Source organism: Heptranchias perlo, chromosome 8 (assembly GCF_035084215.1).
Source record: "Heptranchias perlo isolate sHepPer1 chromosome 8, sHepPer1.hap1, whole genome shotgun sequence".
In the NCBI taxonomy this organism is placed as follows: Eukaryota; Metazoa; Chordata; class Chondrichthyes; order Hexanchiformes; family Hexanchidae; genus Heptranchias; species Heptranchias perlo.
In genome coordinates this window covers 47,716,521-47,735,884 of record NC_090332.1, presented here as the reverse complement: position 1 = coordinate 47,735,884, position 19,364 = coordinate 47,716,521, and the positions used below count along the sequence as shown (strand labels likewise).

The 19,364-nt window shown below is 43.9% G+C and overlaps 1 protein-coding gene across 3 annotated transcripts in view; it reads left to right on the top strand.

Annotated features, from left to right (window-relative positions):
• Positions 1-16,865, top strand: part of si:ch211-130h14.4 (uncharacterized) — a 210,796-nt gene extending 193,931 nt beyond the window's left edge. For all 3 annotated transcript variants that reach the window (XM_067989086.1, XM_067989085.1, XM_067989087.1), the window contains 4 exons: positions 4,594-4,651; positions 6,442-6,608; positions 12,596-12,707; positions 16,028-16,865. In XM_067989086.1, the coding sequence (XP_067845187.1) occupies positions 4,594-4,651; positions 6,442-6,608; positions 12,596-12,707; positions 16,028-16,081 (391 nt within the window). In that variant the 3' untranslated portion in view covers positions 16,082-16,865. The remainder of the gene's footprint in view (positions 1-4,593; positions 4,652-6,441; positions 6,609-12,595; positions 12,708-16,027) is intronic.
• Positions 16,866-19,364: the final 2,499 nt, after the last annotated feature.

The window sequence follows — 19,364 nt, the reverse complement described above, 5'->3', positions numbered from 1 at the left end:
GGCGATGGTAATGCCGTTGAATGTCAAGGGGAAGTGGTTAAACTCTCTCTTGTTGGAGATGGTCATTGCCTGGCACTTGTATGGCGCGAATGTTACGTGCCACTTATCAGCCCAAGCCCAGATGTTGTCCAGGTCTTGCTGCATGCGGGCTCGAACTGCTTCATTATCTGAGGGGTTACGAATGGAACTCAACTGTGCAATCATCAGCGAACATCCCCATTTCTGACCTTATGATGGAGGGAAGGTCATTGATGAAGCAGCTGAAGATGGCTGGGCCTAGGACACTGCCTGAGGAACTCCTGCAGCAATGTCCTGGGGCTGAGATGATTGGCCTCCAACAAACACTACCATTTTCCTTTGTGCGAGGTATGACTCCAGCCACTGGAGAGTTTACCCCGATTCCCACTGACTTCAATTTTACTAGGGCTCCTTGATGCCACATTCGGTCAAATGCTGCCTTGATATCAAGGGCAGTCACTCTCACCTCACCTGTGGAATTCAGCTCTTTTCTCCATGTTTGGACCAAGGCTGTAATGAGGTCTGGAGCCGAGTGGTCCTGGCCGAACCCAAACTGAGCATCAGTGAGCAGGTTATTGGTGAGTAAGTGCTGCTTGATAGCACTGTTGGCGACCCCTTCCATCACTTTGCTGATGATTGAGAGTAGACTGAAGGGGCGGTAATTGGCCGGATTGGATTTGTCTTGCTTTTTGTGGACAGGACATACCTGGGCCATTTTCCACATTGTCGGGTAGATTTTTTTTTCAAAAAATATACTTTATTCATAAAATTTGCAGCAATACATACAATACAGTTGTCATATCACATTCCAAATGTACACAATACAGATTATACAATTTGCAGGTTACATCAAGTACAGTTCAATGAACACATTGGACATAATTACAGTTCATGACACTCTAGGGTGCCTCATTGCAATACTCAATACACATTTTTTGATAACAGGTACGTTACAGATTCTTTACAGGTTCATTACAGATTCATTACAGTTACATGACATCAATTAAAATTTTACATTCTGCCCGAGGGGGTTTTTCCCTGATTGCAGCCCCTCGGTGTACAATGGCGGGAAGGCTCTAAACGGTTGCCTTTCCTCACAGAGCCTTTGTGGCGGCCGCATCCATCCTCAGTGCATCCCTCAGCACGTAGTCCTGGACCTTGGAATGTGCCAGTCTGCAACACTCGGTCGAGGACAGCTCCTTGTACTGGAAGACCAGCAAGTTTCGGGCAGACCAAAGGGCGTCTTTCACCGAGTTGATGGTCTTCCAGCAGCAGCTGATGTCCGTCTCAGTGTGTGTCCCCGGGAACAGCCCGTAGAGCACAGAATCCTGTGTTACAGAACTGCTCGGGACGAACCTGGACAGATACCACTGCATCTCTCTCCAGACCTTCTTTGCAAAGGCACATTCCAGAAGGAGATGGGTGACGGTCTTGTCTCCACCGCAGCCTCCTCTGGGACAGCGCGCGGTGGCGCTGAGAGTCCGGGAGTACATGAAGGATCTGACGGGAAGGGCCCTTCTCACCACCAGCCAAGCTCGGTCTTGGTGCTTGTTTGAAAGCTCTGGCAATGAAGCGTTCTGCCAAATGACATTGACAGTCTGCTCGGGGAACCAACCGACAGGATCCACCTTCTCCTTTTCCCTCAGGGTCTCGAGGACGTTACGTGCGGACCACTTGCTGATCGCCTTGTGGTCAAAGGTGTTTTTCTGCACAAACTTTTCCACGAAGGACAGGTGGGGCGGAACGGTCCAACTGGACGGAGCATTCTGTGGCAGCGTGGCCAGGCCTATCCTTCTCAACACCGGGGCCAGGTAGAACCTCAGCACGTAGTGACACTTTGTGTTTGCGTACCGAGGGTCTATGCACAGCTTGATGCAGCCGCACACAAAGGTGGCCATCAGGATTTTGGTGGCACGCCTTTCCCCCCTTTCTCTGGAGATTTGTACATCGTGACCCTGCAGACACGGTCCATTTTTGATCTCAAGACAAAGCGGAAGATGGCTCAGGTGACTGTCGCGGCGCACGAGCGAGGTATAGGCCAGACCTGCGCCACGTACAGCAACACCGAGAGCACCTCCCACCAGACGATCAGGTTCTTGCCCACGATCGAGAGGGATCATTGATCCCACAGTCCCAGTTTCTGCTTAACCCTGGAAATGCGCTCCTCCCAGTTTTTGGTGCACGCCCCGGCCCCCCCGAACCAGATCCCCAGCACCTTCAGGTAATCCGACCTGACGGTGAAGGGGACAAAGGATCGGTCGGTCCAGTTCCCAAAGAACATGGCCTCGCTCTTGCTACGATTTACCATGGCCCCCGAGGCCAGTTCGAACTGGTCGCAGATGCTCATCAATCTGCGGACCGAGAGCTGATCCGAACAAAAGACGGCGACGTCATCCATGTACAGGGAGGCCTTGAGCTGAGTGCCTCCGCTGCCTGGGATCGTCACCCCTCTTATGCCCGCATCCCTCCTGATGGACTCGGCAAAGGGCTCGATGCAACACACGAACAAGACAGAGGAGAGAGGACAGCCCTGCCTGACTCCAGATTTGATCGGAAAGCTTTCTAATTCCCACCCGTTGATTGAAACTGCGCTACTGATGTTTGTGTGGAGCAGTTGGATCCAATTGCGGATACCCTCCCCAAACCCCATTTTGGAGAGCACGTCCATCATGTTTTTGTGTGGGATATTCTGTCAAAGCCCTTCTCCTGGTCCAGGCTGATCCACATTGTCGGGTAGATGCCAGTGTTGTAGCTGTACTGGAACAGCTTGGCTAGAGGCACAGCTAGTTCTGGAGCACATGTCTTCAGCACTACAGCTGGGATGTTGTTGGGGCCCATAGCCTTTGCTGTATCCAGTGCACTCAGCCGTTTCGTGTGGGGTAAGAACATAAGAAATAGGAGCAGGAGTAGGCCAATCGGCCCCTCGAGCCTGCTCCGCCATTCAATAAGATCATGGCTGATCTGATCCTAACCTCAAATCTAAATTCATGTCCAATTTCCTGCCCGCTCCCCGTAACCCCTAATTCCCTTTACTTCTAGGAAACTGAATCGAATTGGCTGAAGACTGGCTTCTGTGATGGTGAGGATATCGAAGGAGGCCAAGTGGATCATCCACTCGGCACTTCTGGCTCAAGATTGTTGCAAATGCTTCAGGCTTGTCTTTTGGACTCACGTGCTGGACTCTACCATCATTGAGGATGGGGATGTTCACGGAGCCTCCTCCTCCCGTTAATTGTTTAATTGTCTACCACCATTCACGACTGGATGTGGCAGGACTGCAGAGCTTTGATCTGATCCATTGGTTGTTGAATCGCTTAGCTCTGTCTATAGCATGTTGCTTCCGCTGTTTAGCATGCATGTAGTCCTGTGTTGTAGCTTCACCAGGTTGGCACCTCATTTTAAGGTAAGCCTGGTGCTGCTCCTGGCATGCTCTGCTACACTCCTCATTGAACCAGGGTTGATCCCCTGGCTTGTTAGTAATGGTAGAGTGAGGAATATGCCAGGCCATGAGGTTACAGATTGTGGTAGAATACAATTCTGCTGCTGATGGCCCACAGCGGTTCATGGATGCCCAGTTTTGAGCTGCGAGATCTGTTCTGAATCTATCCCATTTAGGACAGTGGTAGTGCCACACAACGCGTTGGATGGTGTCCTCAGTGTGAAGACAGGACTTCGTCTCCACAAGGACTCTGCAGTGGTCACTCCATGGGTCCAGAGTCGATGCTGTGGGCTCCCAGGGCCACTCCCTCCTGACTCTACACCACTGTACCGTCACCTCTGGTGGGTCTGTCCTGCCGGTGGGACAGGACATACCCAAAGATGGTGATGGAAGAGTCTGGGATGTTAGCTGAAAGGTACGATTCTGTGAGTATGGCTATGTCAGGCTGTTGCTTGATTAGCCTGTGGGACAGCTCTCCCAATTTTGGCACAAGTCCCCAGATGTTAGTGAGGAGGACTTTGAAAGGTCGACTGGGCTTGGTTTGCCTTTGTCGTGTCCAGTGCCTAGTGGTCCGATGCCGGGTGGTCCGTCCGGTTTTATTCTTATTGTGACGATTTGTTGCGAGATTGTACAACTGCGTGCCTTACTAGGCCATTTCAGAGGGCAATTAAGAATTAACCACATTGCTGTGGATCTGGAGTCACTTATAGGCCACACCAGGTAAGGACAGCGGGTATCCCTCCCTAAAGGATATTAGTGAACCAGATTGCTTTTTACGACAATCTGGTAGTTTCATGGCCACCATTACTGATACTAGTTTTTGGTACTACTAAATGTTTATTAATAGTGAGACTCCCTCTTTAATGTTTTCTATTGGTCACAAGTATCACTACACATTGCTAGCTTCATAAGGTCAGTACATAAAGCAGATATTGTTGTCTGCATTGGGGACTAAATGTTAATTGGACAAGACGAAACTAAAAAACTGGGCACAATTGTATATTCAGTAAACAAACATGAGAAACCTTTATTTAAATGCTGATGATTTATATTAACATGTACTGTGTACTGTAAGCGATGACCACCTCAGTTTTATTCCAAGTTTGCTTTTCTCTGTTTGATGCTACATTGAGCAGACTGCTTGAGAGAAGTGGCTACTTCATAGAGTTTGAGGAGCCTAATATCCAAGATTTGGTAAGTAATCAAACTCCTTACATTGCACTGTTTGCCTGATCAGGATCCACACCTATAAAACCCAACAGACAATTGTTTTACATTATATCATTTATGACTACTGTCCGTGCCATGGTAATTGAAATAGATCTGAAAGCAATAGTCTTATCCATGACTAACAGTTTTATCTATGTTAATTACATGACAATCAGTGTTACACAAATAACACAGATGTCCAAACTTTAATGCAGGCTATTGAGAATTATCTCATTATTGCAGCATCAGATTTCCTTTACAACTTCCAACACAACTTTCCCCCCCCCCCAGTATATTGTGTCAAAGATTGTTTTATAATAATTACTATAATACAGCTTTACAAAAATGAATAGAGACAGGGGGCTTTCTCTAACTCCGTATGCTGCGAGAATTCCTCTGCTCGATATGTGTAGTGATGTTGTAAATGCATTGGTGAAGGTTTCTTCTGTTTGATCTCTGTAGCAAAACTATGAACAGAAGTAAAATCATGAAAGTACAGAGAATTTACAGCACAGAAACAGGCCATTCGGCCCAACTGGTCTGTGCCAGTGTTTATGCTCTGCATGAGCCTCCTCCCACCCTACTTCATCTAACCCTCTCTGCATATCCTTCTATTCATTTCTCCTTCAAACTTATCTAGCTTCCCCTCAAAGGCATCTAGTCTATTCACCTCAACTACACCTCGTGGTAGCAAGTTTCACATTCTAACCACTTGCTGGAAAAAAAAAGTTTCTCCTGTATTCTTTACTGGGTTTATTAGTGACTATGTTATATTTATGGCCGCTAGTTTTGGACTCCCCCACAAGTGGAAACATCTTCCCTACGCTTACCTTATTAAACCCCTTCATAATATTATAGACCTCTATTCGGTCATTCCTCAGCCTTTTCTAGAGAAAAGAGCCCCAGCCTGTCCCTTTCCTGATAGTTATAACCTCAGTTCTGGTATCATTCTTGTAAATCTTTTTTGCACATTCTCTAGTATCACTATATCCTTATTGTAATATGGAGTCCAGAACTGAACACAGTACTCTGAAGATTCTATACAAGTTTAACATGACTTCCCTGGTTTCAATTCTATTCCTCTAGAAATGAATCCCATTGCTTTGTTTGCATTTTTATGGTTTTGTTAACTTACAATGCTACTGTTAATGATTTGTGAATGTGTACCTCTAAATCCCTTTGCTCCTCTATCCCATTTTGACTCTTATTTTTCAAGGAGTATGCGGCCTCCTTATTCTCCTACCAAAATGCACTCACACTTAGCTATATTGAAATTAATGTGCCATTTACATAACCATTCTGTAAGTTTATTAATGCCTTCTTGTGTTTTGTCAGTCTTCCTCAGAATTAACTATACCTCCAACTTGGTGTCATCTGCAAATTTTTAAAATTGTACTTCTGATTCCTGAGTCCAAATCATTTATGTAAATGGTGAACAACAGTGGTCCCAGCACCGATCCCTGTGGAATACCATTTCCCATCTTCTACCAGTCTGAGTAACTATCTTTAACCCCTACTCTCTTTTCTAGCCAGCTTGTTATCCATTCTGCTATTTCTGTCATTCTGCGAGTATGTTAAGGATTTCACTAGAAATAGCAAAAGAAAAATCATGAACCTATTTTACGGCATCACTGGACATAATATCCAGCAAAGCTCTTACTACAGTATTCTCCAGAAAAGTTACATTTTAAAAATAAGCATTTGTTGCTCATTAAAACAATTGATGGGATATTTTGAACACCCAACACTAGTCAGAAAAACTCTCTTTGTTCTAGATGTTTCGTCAAGAGACCAATGCAACTGGAAAGATAACCCAAAGCCAAAGGACAAGTATTGGCTCTTTCCTAACTCTGAGTGATGCACACCTCTGTGAGGAGCCAAAGCCAAGGAGTCCTGAAGAGTCTGAAAAACAGGATGAAACTTCTGGAGGAATAAATGTCGAGTAAGTGAAGAAACTTTCTGCTTACTTTAAACCACTCATCATGACTGACCAGGTGCTCTTGTCAAATTTCTTTCCATTTGTAAGTATTCTATACCAGGATCCAATATTATAATCAAAGCCTGATATTCAAATGTTTGCATTTATACAAACTTGCATTTATACAGTGTCTTTCATGACATCAAGACATCACAACTAATGAAGTACTGTACTTTTTTTGAAGTATAGTCACCGTTGTAATGTAAGGAAACACAGCAGCCAATCTAAACATGGCAAGGACCCACACACAGCAATAAGATAAATAACCAGATAATCTGTTTTTAGTAATGTTGGTTGAGGGATAAATATTGGCCAGGACAACTCCCCTGTTCTTCTTTGAATAGTGCCAGGGGATCTTTTACTTCCACCTGAGAGGATAGACGGGCCTCAGTTTAACATCTCATCCGAAAGACGGCATCTCCAAAAGTGCAGCACTCCCTCAGTACTATACTGAAGTGTCAGTGTGGATTATGCACTCAAGCCTCTCAAGTGGGACTTGAACCCACTATTTTCTGACTCAGAGAGAAGATGCTACCACTAAGCCAAAGCTGCCACTTAGTTAAGTTACCTGTTAATACTTACCAAGTAGCTCGACTAAATACTTCCCCATCATTTTTTTTTTGGAAAGGTGTAGTATAAGTGCATGTGATAGACATTGCATCTATGCAAGTAGATTCTTTTTTAAATTCTCATTTTCTCCCTCTACTCTCCTGAAGGCATGCCCTATGCTGGGGTATGCCAGATGTTCTACAGAATCTTGTCTTAAGTGGCCACTCTTCATGTGAATCTGGACATATCTTAACAGGTCATTCAACCACAAAAGACATCACAGCCAAGCCTGATCCTTCGATCACCTGTAATCCATTTTGATGCACTTGCCACCAGGCGTTATACGATAACAATCAAAAGCGAGAAGCCTGGCAGATATTCCTAGCCCTTGGTTACTACAACAACAACAACAAACTGCATTTATGTAGCACCTTTAACGTAGTAAAACGTTCTAAGGCGCTACACAGGAGAGTTATCAAACAAAATTTGACACCGAGCCAAATAAGGAGGTATTAGGACAGGTGACCAAAAGCTTGGTCAAAGAGGTAGGTTTTAAGGAGTGTCTTAAGAGAAAGAGGTAGAAAGGTGGAGAGGTTTAGGAAGGGAATTCCACAGCTTAGGGCCTAGGCAGCTGAAGGCACAACTGCCAATGGTGGAGCGATTAAAATCAGGGAAGCGCAAGAGGCAAGAATTGGAGCAGCGCAGAGATCTTGGAGGGTTGTAGGGCTAGAGGAGGTTACAGAAATAGGGAGGGGCAAGACCATGAAGGGATTTGAAAACAAGGATGACAAATTTAAAATCGAGGCGTTCCTGGACCGGGAGCCAATGTAGGTCAGTGAGCAGAGGGGTGATGGGAGAACAGGTCTTGGTGCAAGTTAGGATACAGGCAGCAGAGTTTTGGATGTGCTCAAGTTTATGGAGGGTGGAAGACAGGAGGCAGGTCAGGAGAGCATTAGAATAGTCCAGTCTGAAGGTAACAAAGGCATGGATGAGGGTTTCAGCAGCTAATGAGCAGAGGCAGGGGCACAGACGGGCGATGTTACGGAGGTGGAAGTAGGTGGTCTTGGTTGATGGAGCGGATATGTGGTCGGAAGCTCATCTCAGGCTCAAATAGGACGCCAAGGTTGCGAACGGTCTGGTTCAGTCTCAAACAGTGGCCAGGAAGAGGAATGGAGTCGGTGGCTAGGGAACGGAGTTTGTGGCGGGGACCAAAGTCAATGGCGTAGTTCTTCTCAGTACAGGATGTCGGAAAAGCATTGTGACAAATGAGAGCCATTGGAGGGGGTCTAGGGAGGTGGTTGCGAGGTAGAGCTGGGTGACGTCAGCGTACATGAGGAATCTGATGTGTTTTCAGATGATGTTGCCAAGGGGCAGCATGTAGATGAGAAATAGGAGGGGGCCAAGGATAGATCCTTGGGGGACTCCAGAGGTAACAGTGTGGGAGCGGGTGATTCTCTGGCTGTGACTGGTTAGATAAGAACGGAAACAGGTGAACGCAATTCCACCCAGCTGGACGACGGAGGGAAGGCGTTGGAGGAGGATGGTGTCATCAATCATGTCAAAGGCTGCAGACAGGTTGAGAAGGGATAGTTTACCACAGTCAGTCAGATAGGATGTCATTTGTAACTTGGATATGGGCCGTTTCAGTACTGTGGCGGGGCGGAAACGTGATTGGAGGGGTTCAAACATGGAATTGCAGGTAAGATGGGCACGGATTTGAGGTGACAACAGTTCAAGGATTATGGAGAGGAAAGGGAGGTTGGAGATGGGGCGGTAGTTTGCAAGAACAATGGGGGCTGAGGGTGGGTTTTTTGAGGGGTGTGATGACGACAGATTTGAAGGGGAGGGGGACAGTACCTGAGGAGAGGGAACCAGCTGTTCCAGTACAGCTACAACACTGGCATCCACCCGACAATGTGGAAAATTGCCCAGGTATGTCCTGTCCACAAAAAGCAGGACAAATCCAATCCGGCCAATTACCGCCCCATCAGTCTACTCTCAATCATCAGCAAAGTGATGGAAGGTGTCGTCGACAGTGCTATCAAGCGGCACTTACTCACCAATAACCTGCTCACCGATGCTCAGTTTGGGTTCCGCCAGGACCACTCGGCTCCAGACCTCATTACAGCCTTGGTCCAAACATGGACAAAAGAGCTGAATTCCAGAGGTGAGGTGAGAGTGACTGCCCTTGACATCAAGGCAGCATTTGACCGAGTGTGGCACCAAGGAGCCCTAGTAAAATTGAAGTCAATGGGAATCAGGGGGAAAACTCTCCAGTGGCTGGAGTCATACCTAGCACAAAGGAAGATGGTAGTGGTTGTTGGAGGCCAATCATCTCAGCCCCAGGGCATTGCTGCAGGAGTTCCTCAGGGCAGTGTCCTAGGCCCAACCATCTTCAGCTGCTTCATCAATGACCTCCCCTCCATCATAAGGTCAGAAATGGGGATGTTCGCTGATGACTGCACAGTGTTCAGTTCCATTCGCAACCCCTCAGATAATGAAGCAGTCCGAGCCTGCATGCAGCAAGACCTGGACAACATCCAGGCTTGGGCTGATAAGTGGCAAGTAACACTCGCGCCAGATAAGTGCCAGGCAATGACCATCTCCAACAAGAGAGAGTCCAACCACCTCCCCTTGACATTCAACGGCATTACCATCGCCGAATCCCCCACCATCAACATCCTGGGGGTCACCATTGACCAGAAACTTAACTGGACCAGCCATATAAATAATGTGGCTACGAGAGCAGGTCAGAGGCTGGGTATTCTGCGGCGAGTGACTCACCTCCTGACTCCCCAAAGCCTTTCCACCATCTACAAAGCACAAGTCAGGAGTGTGATGGAATACTCTCCACTTGCCTGGATGAGTGCAGCTCCAACAACACTCAAGAAGCTCGACACCATCCAAGATAAAGCAGCCCGCTTGATTGGCACCCCATCCACCACCCTAAACATTCACTCCCTTCACCACCGGCGCACTGTGGCTGCAGTGTGCACCATGCACAGGATGCACTGCAGCAACTCGCCAAGGCTTCTTCGACAGCACCTCCCAAACCCGCGACCTCTACCACCTAGAAGGACAAGGGCAGCAGGCGCATGGGAACAACACCACCTGCACGTTCCCCTCCAAGTCACACACCATCCCGACTTGGAAATATATCGCCGTTCCTTCATTGTCGCTGGGTCAAAATCCTGGAACTCCCTTCCTAACAGCACTGTGGGAGAACCGTCACCACACGGACTGCAGCGGTTCAAGAAGGCGGCTCACCACCACCTTCTCGAGGGCAATTAGGGATGGGCAATAAATGCCGGCCTTGCCAGTGACGCCCACATCCCGTGAACGAATAAAAAAAAAATTAACAATATCAGCTAACATGGGGGCCAGGAAGGGAAGTTGGGTGGTCAGCAGTTTAGTGGGAATAGGGTCAAGGGAGCAGGAGGTGGGTCTCATGGTCAAGATGTGCTCGGAGAGGGCACAAGGGAAGATAGGAGAGAAACTAGAAAAAGATGCAAGTTCAGGGCTAGGGCAGGGGGGGATCTGTAGGGGAAATTTGGCTTGGTGGGATAGGAAAAGGGAGGGAAGCAGTAGAGGCAGCTGAACGGATGGTCTCAATCTTAGTGACAAAGAAGTCCATGAGCTCCTGGCACTTTTCTTTGGCGGTGAGGGTGGAGGGGGCAGGGGAGGGGGGTTTAGGAAGACGGTTTGTAGTGAAGAGAAGCCGGGGTTATCTTTGCATTCCAGGATGATCCTGGAATAGTGAGCAGTTTTGGCAGAGGACAGTAGGACCCAATAGTGCTTTATGTAATCCAGTCAGATCAGGCGATGAATGGCTAAACCATTTGTCCGCCATAAATGTTCAAGTCTGTGTCCCTTGAACTTAAGGGAGCAGAAATGAGGGCCATACCAGGGGAAACGACCAGGGTGAGAGAGAGAGAGAGAGAGAGAGAGAGTAAAGGTTGTAAGAGAGACAAGGGCATCAGACCACACTTGGAGTACTGTGAACAGTTCTGGTCTCCATATTATAAAAAGGATATGGAGGCACTGGAGAAGGTGCAAAAAAGATTTACTAGGATGATACCAGAATACCTATCAGGAAAGAATGAACAGGCTGGGGCACTTTTCTCTAGAAAAAAGATTGAGGCGTGTCCTGATAGAGGTCTTTAAGATTATGAAAGGGTTTGATAGGGTAGACGTAGAGAAGATGTTTCCACTTGCAGAGAGACCAGGACTAGGGGCCATAAATATAAGATAGTCACTAATAAACCCAATAGGGAATTCAGAAGAAACTTCTTTACTAGAGAGTGGTTACAATGTGGAACTCACTACCACAAGGAATAGTTGAGGCAACTAGCATAGATGCATTTAAGGGGAAGCTAGATAAACACATGAGGGAGAAAGGAATAAAAGGATTTGTTGATGCGGTTAGATGAAGAAGGGTAGGAGGAGGCTCGTGTGGAACATAAGCACCGACATGGACCTGTTGGCCCAAATGGTCTGTTTCTGTGCTGTACATCCTATGCAATTCTACATAGTCCAAGACACAGATTATTGCAGTACCCCGACTGCCAACCGAGCTGAGATCAACTGACCCAGCGCAGACTAACAATTGAAACAAAGCCCTTCTGATGTATATGGCTCGGTTATACACTACCTTTTACTGACTAAGGAAGTTCCTACAACAGGGGGCAGTGGCAGTAAGGAAGGAAGAGTTCTGCAGACAATAGGAGCAAAATAGTAGTAGAAAAAGGGATGCCTCTGTGATTCGAGTTTTGAGTCCTGCTCTCAGTTTACACTGGCGGGTGCTTCACGTCTGAATTAGCACCAGCACCACAGCTACTAACCCAAGGCGAGTAATTCAGACCTAGTAATTCAGTGGCAAATGGAAATCTCATTTAAGGCAAAATTGTTTTTCAGCTATCAATGATTCTCAACAAACATAATGCACTGTAAATATGACAATTTATGTAAGATTTGTTTAGTTTCCCCTCCCCCAGCTTTCTGTCCTCCACATCTTAAGCCAGTGACAAAGCTCCGATTTAATTCCATGGGTGCTAGCACCCCTTGGGATTCCTCACTTAAGTGGCCATTAGCTGTGAGCCTTGCAAATGAGTGGGAGCAGACTACATAAGTATGGAGGGCAGCACTGTGTCCTCACCCAATTTTACACGTGCGCTTTCTGGAAATCAAGACCGATTGATGAACCACTAAGCCATGGGGAGATTTAATAGAATTGTGATATAATTTAGATTTAAAATTAAATCTCTACAATGTCCTGTTACCATGGAAATAGAAGTCTGCAGTTCAAGGTTGTGCAGTACTATTCAACATACGTTAACCAGTCACATTTTCTTTAACAAAATTAATTGAATTCTTTGTTGTAAGTCGTGTAACTTGTCTGACAGAGCTGTAAGCCAAAAACTCAAAGAGCAAAGCCAGAATCAGGTTGCTCCAGACCCTGTGAATGTTTATGTGCCATTGAACATTGAAGACATTCTCCCAAACAGCCATATTGTGGTGAGTATATTTGACTGGAATGGTTATAATGTAGGTGACACTAAGCAGTGGAGAGAACCGCATAGTTTAGACTATTGATGAGGAATACTAGATTATTCAGTAGTGTTGTTAGATCCATATATATGAAAAAAGTATTTTAAAGTGGGTACTGGTAAATAAGAAAGATTATGTACATCTCAGGTTAAACCACTTGTGGGATCACTTTGGCATGAGGAAGCCTAGTATTAAAATAAACACTTGTTTAAAAAAATTATCTTTAAATAGACTATTGCCATCACATTCTTTGCTTATTTTTTGCAATTAAAAATTAATTACTGTTTTACAATGTGTACCAAGTTTTAATTTACAGTTACAATTACATCAATGGGTTTCATATGGTCTTCTCAAGCTGCCTGCTGCAGTAAGCCAGAAACAATAAGCATTTGACTTTTCGGCTATAGCAACACACTGCACCTTTATGTGCTCCTAATTCAAGTCTGCTGCAGTCTCAGTTTCCTTCTTCTATGTCCAGATATGGGGACTTGATGATTCTACTGACCATATATTCAAATTGCACACTGCTACTTGAATTACATACAATTGTATGTTTCCTTCCATTTTATACTCAATTTTTTTCTTTTATTTCTTGTTTTTCTCTGTGGCACTATTAAAACCTAGCCCTAGCTGATACTGGCTAACATAGCAGTATATTTACCCGCTAGGATATTGGGGGAAGCCCAAACTTTACATTTCATTCAGAGTGAAAACCTGTGTCCATTCTTTATATAAAACGCAGGGTAGCCGGGGTGGGTGGGGAATAATGAGAGTGTTACTGTGGTTTTACCTTCATAATATGCTGTATGTCATTCACACAACATTCCTATTTCCAGCAGTACCAAACACAATGAAGGAAGGAAATTCTCCACTAGCTTTGATGCCAGCTCAATAAAAAAAATTTGGTCCTCCAACAGGCCCCACTGGGGACTAACAGCAGACTACAAGCAAAAATGAGGCACAGGCACTGCTCTTTTAAAGCCCTAATCCAGAACATAGGAACAGCTTTAAAATAAGTAGGCACATCTCAAGCTGGATGGGGTGGTTTAACTCTACACTTGGCCTGTAACCTGGTGTTTGAGTGCTTACTACCCACATTGGGTACCAAAAGGGAAAAAGTGTTCCATTCCATTATCTTTCACCAAAAATATATAAAGAAGGGAGAACTCTTATTTGCCTCACACTGGCCTATATATGTTTATGGTATATAATGTAAAGCAAATGAAGCAGTTATCAGAACTTAAGAAATAGGAGCAGGAGTGGGTAATACGGCCCCTCGAGCCTGCTCCGCCAGTCAATCAGATCATGGCTGATCTTCGACCTCAACTCCACTTTTCCACCCGACCCCTACATCCCTTGATTCTCCCAGAGTCCAAAAATCTATCCATCTCAGCCTTGAATATATTCAATGACTCAGCATCCACAGCCCTCTGGGTAGAGAATTCCAAAGATTCACAACCCTCAGAGTGAAGAAATTCCTCCTCATCTCAGTCTGGAATGGCTGACCCTGTATCCTGCGATTATGGCCCCTAGTTCTAGGCTCTCCAGCCAGGGGAAACAATCTCAGCATCTACCTTGTCAAGTCCTCTCAGAATCTTATACGTTTCAATGAGATCACCTCTCATTCTTCTAAACTCCAGAGAGTATAGGCCCATTCAACCTCTTATTAGAACACCCTCTCATCCCTGGAATTAATCTAGTGAATCTCCACTGCACTGCCTCTAAGGCAAGTATATCCTTCCTTTGATAAGGAGACCAAAACTGTATGCAGTACTCCAGATGAGGTCTCACTGATGCCATGTACAACTGTAGTAAGACTTCCTTACTCTTTTACTCCAACCCTCTTGCAATAAAGGCCAACATGCCATTTGCCTTCCTAATCGCTTGCTGTACCTGCATACTAACATTTTGTGTTTCTTGTACGAGGACACCCAGATCTCTCTAAACACCAACATTTAAAAAATATTCTGTTTTTCTATTCTTCCTACCAAAGTGAATAACCTCACATTTCCCCACATTATACTCCATCTGCCACCTTCTTGCCCACTTACTTAACCTGTCTATATCCCTTTGCAGACACTGTGTCCTCCTCAAAGCTTACTTTCCCACCTAGCTTTGTATCATCAGCAAACTTGGATACATTACGCTCAGTCCCTTCATCTGAGTTATTAATAGATTGTAAATAGCTGAGGCCCAAGCACATATCCTTGTGGCACCCCATTAGTTACAGCCTGCCAACCTGAGAATGACCCGTTTATCCTTACTCTGTTTTCTGTCCTTTAACCAATCCTCTATTCATGCTAATATATTACCCCCAACCCTATGAGCCCTTACCTTGTGTAACAACCTTTTATGTGGCACCTTATCGAATGCCTTTTGAAAATTCAAATATACCACATTCACTGGTTCCCCTTTATTTACCCTGATAGTTACATCCTCAAAAAACTAATAAATTTGTCAAACACAATCTCCCTTTCATAAAACCATGTTGACTCTGCCTAATCATATTATGATTTTCTAAGTGCCCTGTTACCACTTCCTTAATAATGGATTCCAGCATTTTCCCAACGACCAATGTCAGGCTAACTGGCCTCTAGTTCCCTGTTTTCTCCCTCCCTTCTTGAATAGCAGGGTAACATTTGCTACCTTCCAATCCACTGGGACTGTTCCAGAATCTAGGAGAATTTTCGAAGATCATAACCAATGCATCCACTATCTCCGCAGCCACCTCTTTTAGAACCCTCAGGATGTAGGCAATCAGGTCCAGGAGATTTGTTGGCTTTTAGTCCCATTAGTTTGTCCAGTACTTTTTCCTCTAGTGATATTAATTGTTTTAAGTTCCTCACTCTCATTTACTCCTTGGCTCCCCATTATTTTTGGTATGTTTTTTGTGTCTTCTACTGTGAAGAGATACAAAATATTTGTTTAACGCTTCTGCCTTTTCCAGCTTCTCCATTATAATTTCTCCTGTCTCAGCCTCTAAGGGACCAATGTTTACTTTTTCTACTCTCTTCCTTTTTACATACTTGTAGAAGCTCTTAAATCTGTTTTTATATTTCTTGCTAGTTTACTTTCATATTCTATCTTCTCCTTTATCATCAATTTTTTGGTCATCCTTTGTTGGTTTCTAAAACTCTCCCAACCCCCAGACTTATTACTGTGCTTGGCAACATTATAGGCCTCTTTTTTCAATCTAATACTCTCCTTAATTTCTTTAGTTAGCCACGGGTGAATCACTCTTCCCGTTTATTTCATAGTATTTGACGTTTGATAATTTTGTCTTTTAGGAAACCAAACGTCCCAACAGCCTTTGGATAAACTATGCAAACATGGGAATATGAGATAAGCCAAGGTCAAAACAGGCCCCCAGCATGGAATATTACTTGAGGACAGCACCAACTATTTCGGCAAGCAAGTTCTACAGTGTATCTTATACTAAAGGAGGTAGTGAAGGATTTAACTGGATATTTGTTAAGTCATGCATTGTGTTCACTTTAATTGGGGGATATGACTGATTACAAATCTACTTATTCTAATGTCAGATAATGGCTCAAACCCATTGCTGATACAGTCTTTAAATCCATACACTTTTAAAAACTTTAATTAGCTATTGACATGTTGAATCAGTTATTACAAATGATTACCTGTTTTTAGTAAAAGAGACTAAAAAGTAATTTGCCAAACAAAATGGATACAATTAACAAGGATTAGGAGATTTAATAAATTTTGCTTTATTTTATATACTTAGAAATCATAAGCCTAGGCCAGCAGCATAAATGAGAACAAAGTTACTGTAACAGCAATTCCAGAATTATCTGTCCTAGTTCCATAAATATATTCAAAACTTGAGTTGTCATCTTTTTACTTCACGTAGACACTCATCAGATTAGTTGTAAGAAGAGCCACTGTTATAATTCTTTGTTATATTATTGCCAATGTGCAGCAGGTTACTGCTTTTTGAAGCATATAAACACTGAACATAAAGCATGTCTCAGAGCTTCAATTCATGCATAGGATAATATTACCACATCAGCATTTAGTTCTGGATAATGACAGGGTTTGATAGGATAGACGTAGAGAAAATGTTTCCAATTGTGGGGGGGGGGGGGGGGGGGGAGTACAAAACTAACTAGAGGTCAAATATAAAATTGTCGCTAATAAATCCAATAGGGAATTCAAGAGAAACTTCTTTACCCAAACAGTGGTAAGAATGTGGAACGTGCTACCACAAGGAGTAGCTGAGGCAAAAAGCATAGATGCATTTAAGGCGAAGCAAGATGAGCACGAGGGAGAAAGGAACAGAAGGGTATCCTGATAGGGTTAGATGAAGTAGGGAGGGAGATTGTCCGTGTGAAGCATAAACGCCAGCATAGACCAGTTGGGCCGAATGGCCTGTTTCTGTGCCGTAGTTTTGATGTAACTCAATATATTCTTGATCACTTCTGTACCCTGAAGAAAGTTGTCCACCCTTCATTCAGTTCTACATAAAAAAAGTTAATAAATTACAACTGTAAGTTATATTTGTGACATCATTTTGCCATCATTTAATACTATATGCTGATGTAATACAACATACAAACACAACTCTTGACTGAGTCAGGAACAATAGTGTGGGGGGGAAGGGAGAATAAAGGCATAGGTTGGCAAGTGCAGGGTACAGCTGGAGTTTAGTTAATTAAAAATCTCACATCCTATCTACGAAGTGCACCGGGTTAGCTTCCTGCTGCTTGTCCAGCTAGTTATCCTATTGGTTAGGGCAGTTGCTTGCAAGGTTGGCAGGATTGAAATGGAAAGAATCCCAAGCTCCAGCAATAGGTTCCATTAACAAGCCACAGTGACTGAACAATCATCAATAGCACTCGGTGGTACCTCCTAGCTCAGGCTTCAGATTACCGAGTCTGCCACAGAAAATGGACTTGGTTACAGTCACCCATAGCCAGGTATATTATCTTGGAGCCAAAGAGATCCTGCTGACCTCTAGCCCTCACTGGTAGGAGGGAAGAGGTAACCACTTGTAAGTGACCTAAAGCCATGATTCATTGCTCAGCACTAACCTGCAAGATGATCAGAATTCTGGCTGACCTCTTCAATAGTCTGAAATAAAATTAAATAATTATTATGGATTCAAACACTTACAGTCCCTGCAACTTACAGTGCAAAAAATCTCATCAGTTTGAATGATGCACAAACACAGTATCAAGGGGAGTTTTTATTATTACAGCAAGCACTATAGATTGAGGTAATGAGGCATGTTGGGGAGGAAGTGGGATTGCACACACACTGCTGAATTCCTGTTGAAAACATCACAGCAGAAACCAATCATTCCCTACTGGAGAGAAGGGAAAAGGTGGTGGTAGAGTTATCACTGGGCCACCATCACAAATCTCATAGTAACTTGTTCAGATCAGCACCAGTGGAGCCCAGGGAGCAGGTTGCCTGGCTCACTTTGTCTGTGACCAAGAATTTTGCGGGGGCGGGGGTGGGTTAAAAAAGACATTTCAGTCTCACAAAAAGTTCTCTCAAGAATTTTAGTTCAGAGAGTCAACTTATTTTCAAACTCTGAACTAAAAAAGATATATAAAACAAGTCCAGTTACTTTTGCAATAGATTCTATAAACACAGATGAAACAGTAACTGGTAGGAATTTTTTGTGAATGTCTAAGAGTAAGCAGATTTATTTGGTTTGTGTGGAGTAAAGTTAAGATTAGCTTTAAGTGCAAGAAAAGCCATTTATTTTCTCCCCCACACACATCATATATATTATTCCAAGATGATGGTAGCTTTTGTGCCCTCCAGTTAAAAAAAGTTTAATAGTTTTCAGCTAGAGAATCTGAAAGTAGTCCCGGAGCACAGAGCTGCATGTTGCTACAAGATATCTAATTCAACACAAATAGCAAGATCAAAAATTAGTATGGGTTGGGTTTTCCTTCTAGTCACCATTCCAAATTTTTGTAAAATGTTGACAACCCAACCTCTTTCCAGACGTCACTCTGATTTGTCATGCTGGCCACTAGGCTCACATTAATTCCAATCAGTATTCTTTAAAGTAAATAAAAATTTGCTATTGAAATATACAGCTCTTGAGATGTCCACAAGTAGTCTCTTTTGTGGAGAAAGAAAATAAGGGCAAAATTGGTTTGTCGAGTTATAACTGCTATGGTATAAACGAGATAAATTGGCCTAGGTTTTCCACCGTAATGCCGACAGTAATCCATTCATTCTAATCAGTTACCCTCAGCCTTATTATCAGAAGACTTGGGCCATTAGGTCTACACGGATCAGTTTACTATAAGTGGATTATACAATAGTTAACTAACTGATTCAAAATATATTTTAAAAGTCAAACCAACAAAAGCAAAACAAAAAAAAAAAAAATCTATAGATTCAAAAAAGTTAATCAGGTATGGAAAACAATGATACACCAGTGTTCTTTCACAGAATGTCTAATGACTTACCTTGTTGAAGGAGACAACCATTTGAAGGACAGCTTGGAGTGATAAGTTCATTTGCTGCAAATTCACCAACTCATGCTGTTAATAAAAAACACATTAATACCCACACAATGGACAATTCCCAATTCCATATTGCTAAAAAAAAAACTTATTTTTACAAGCATGAAGCATC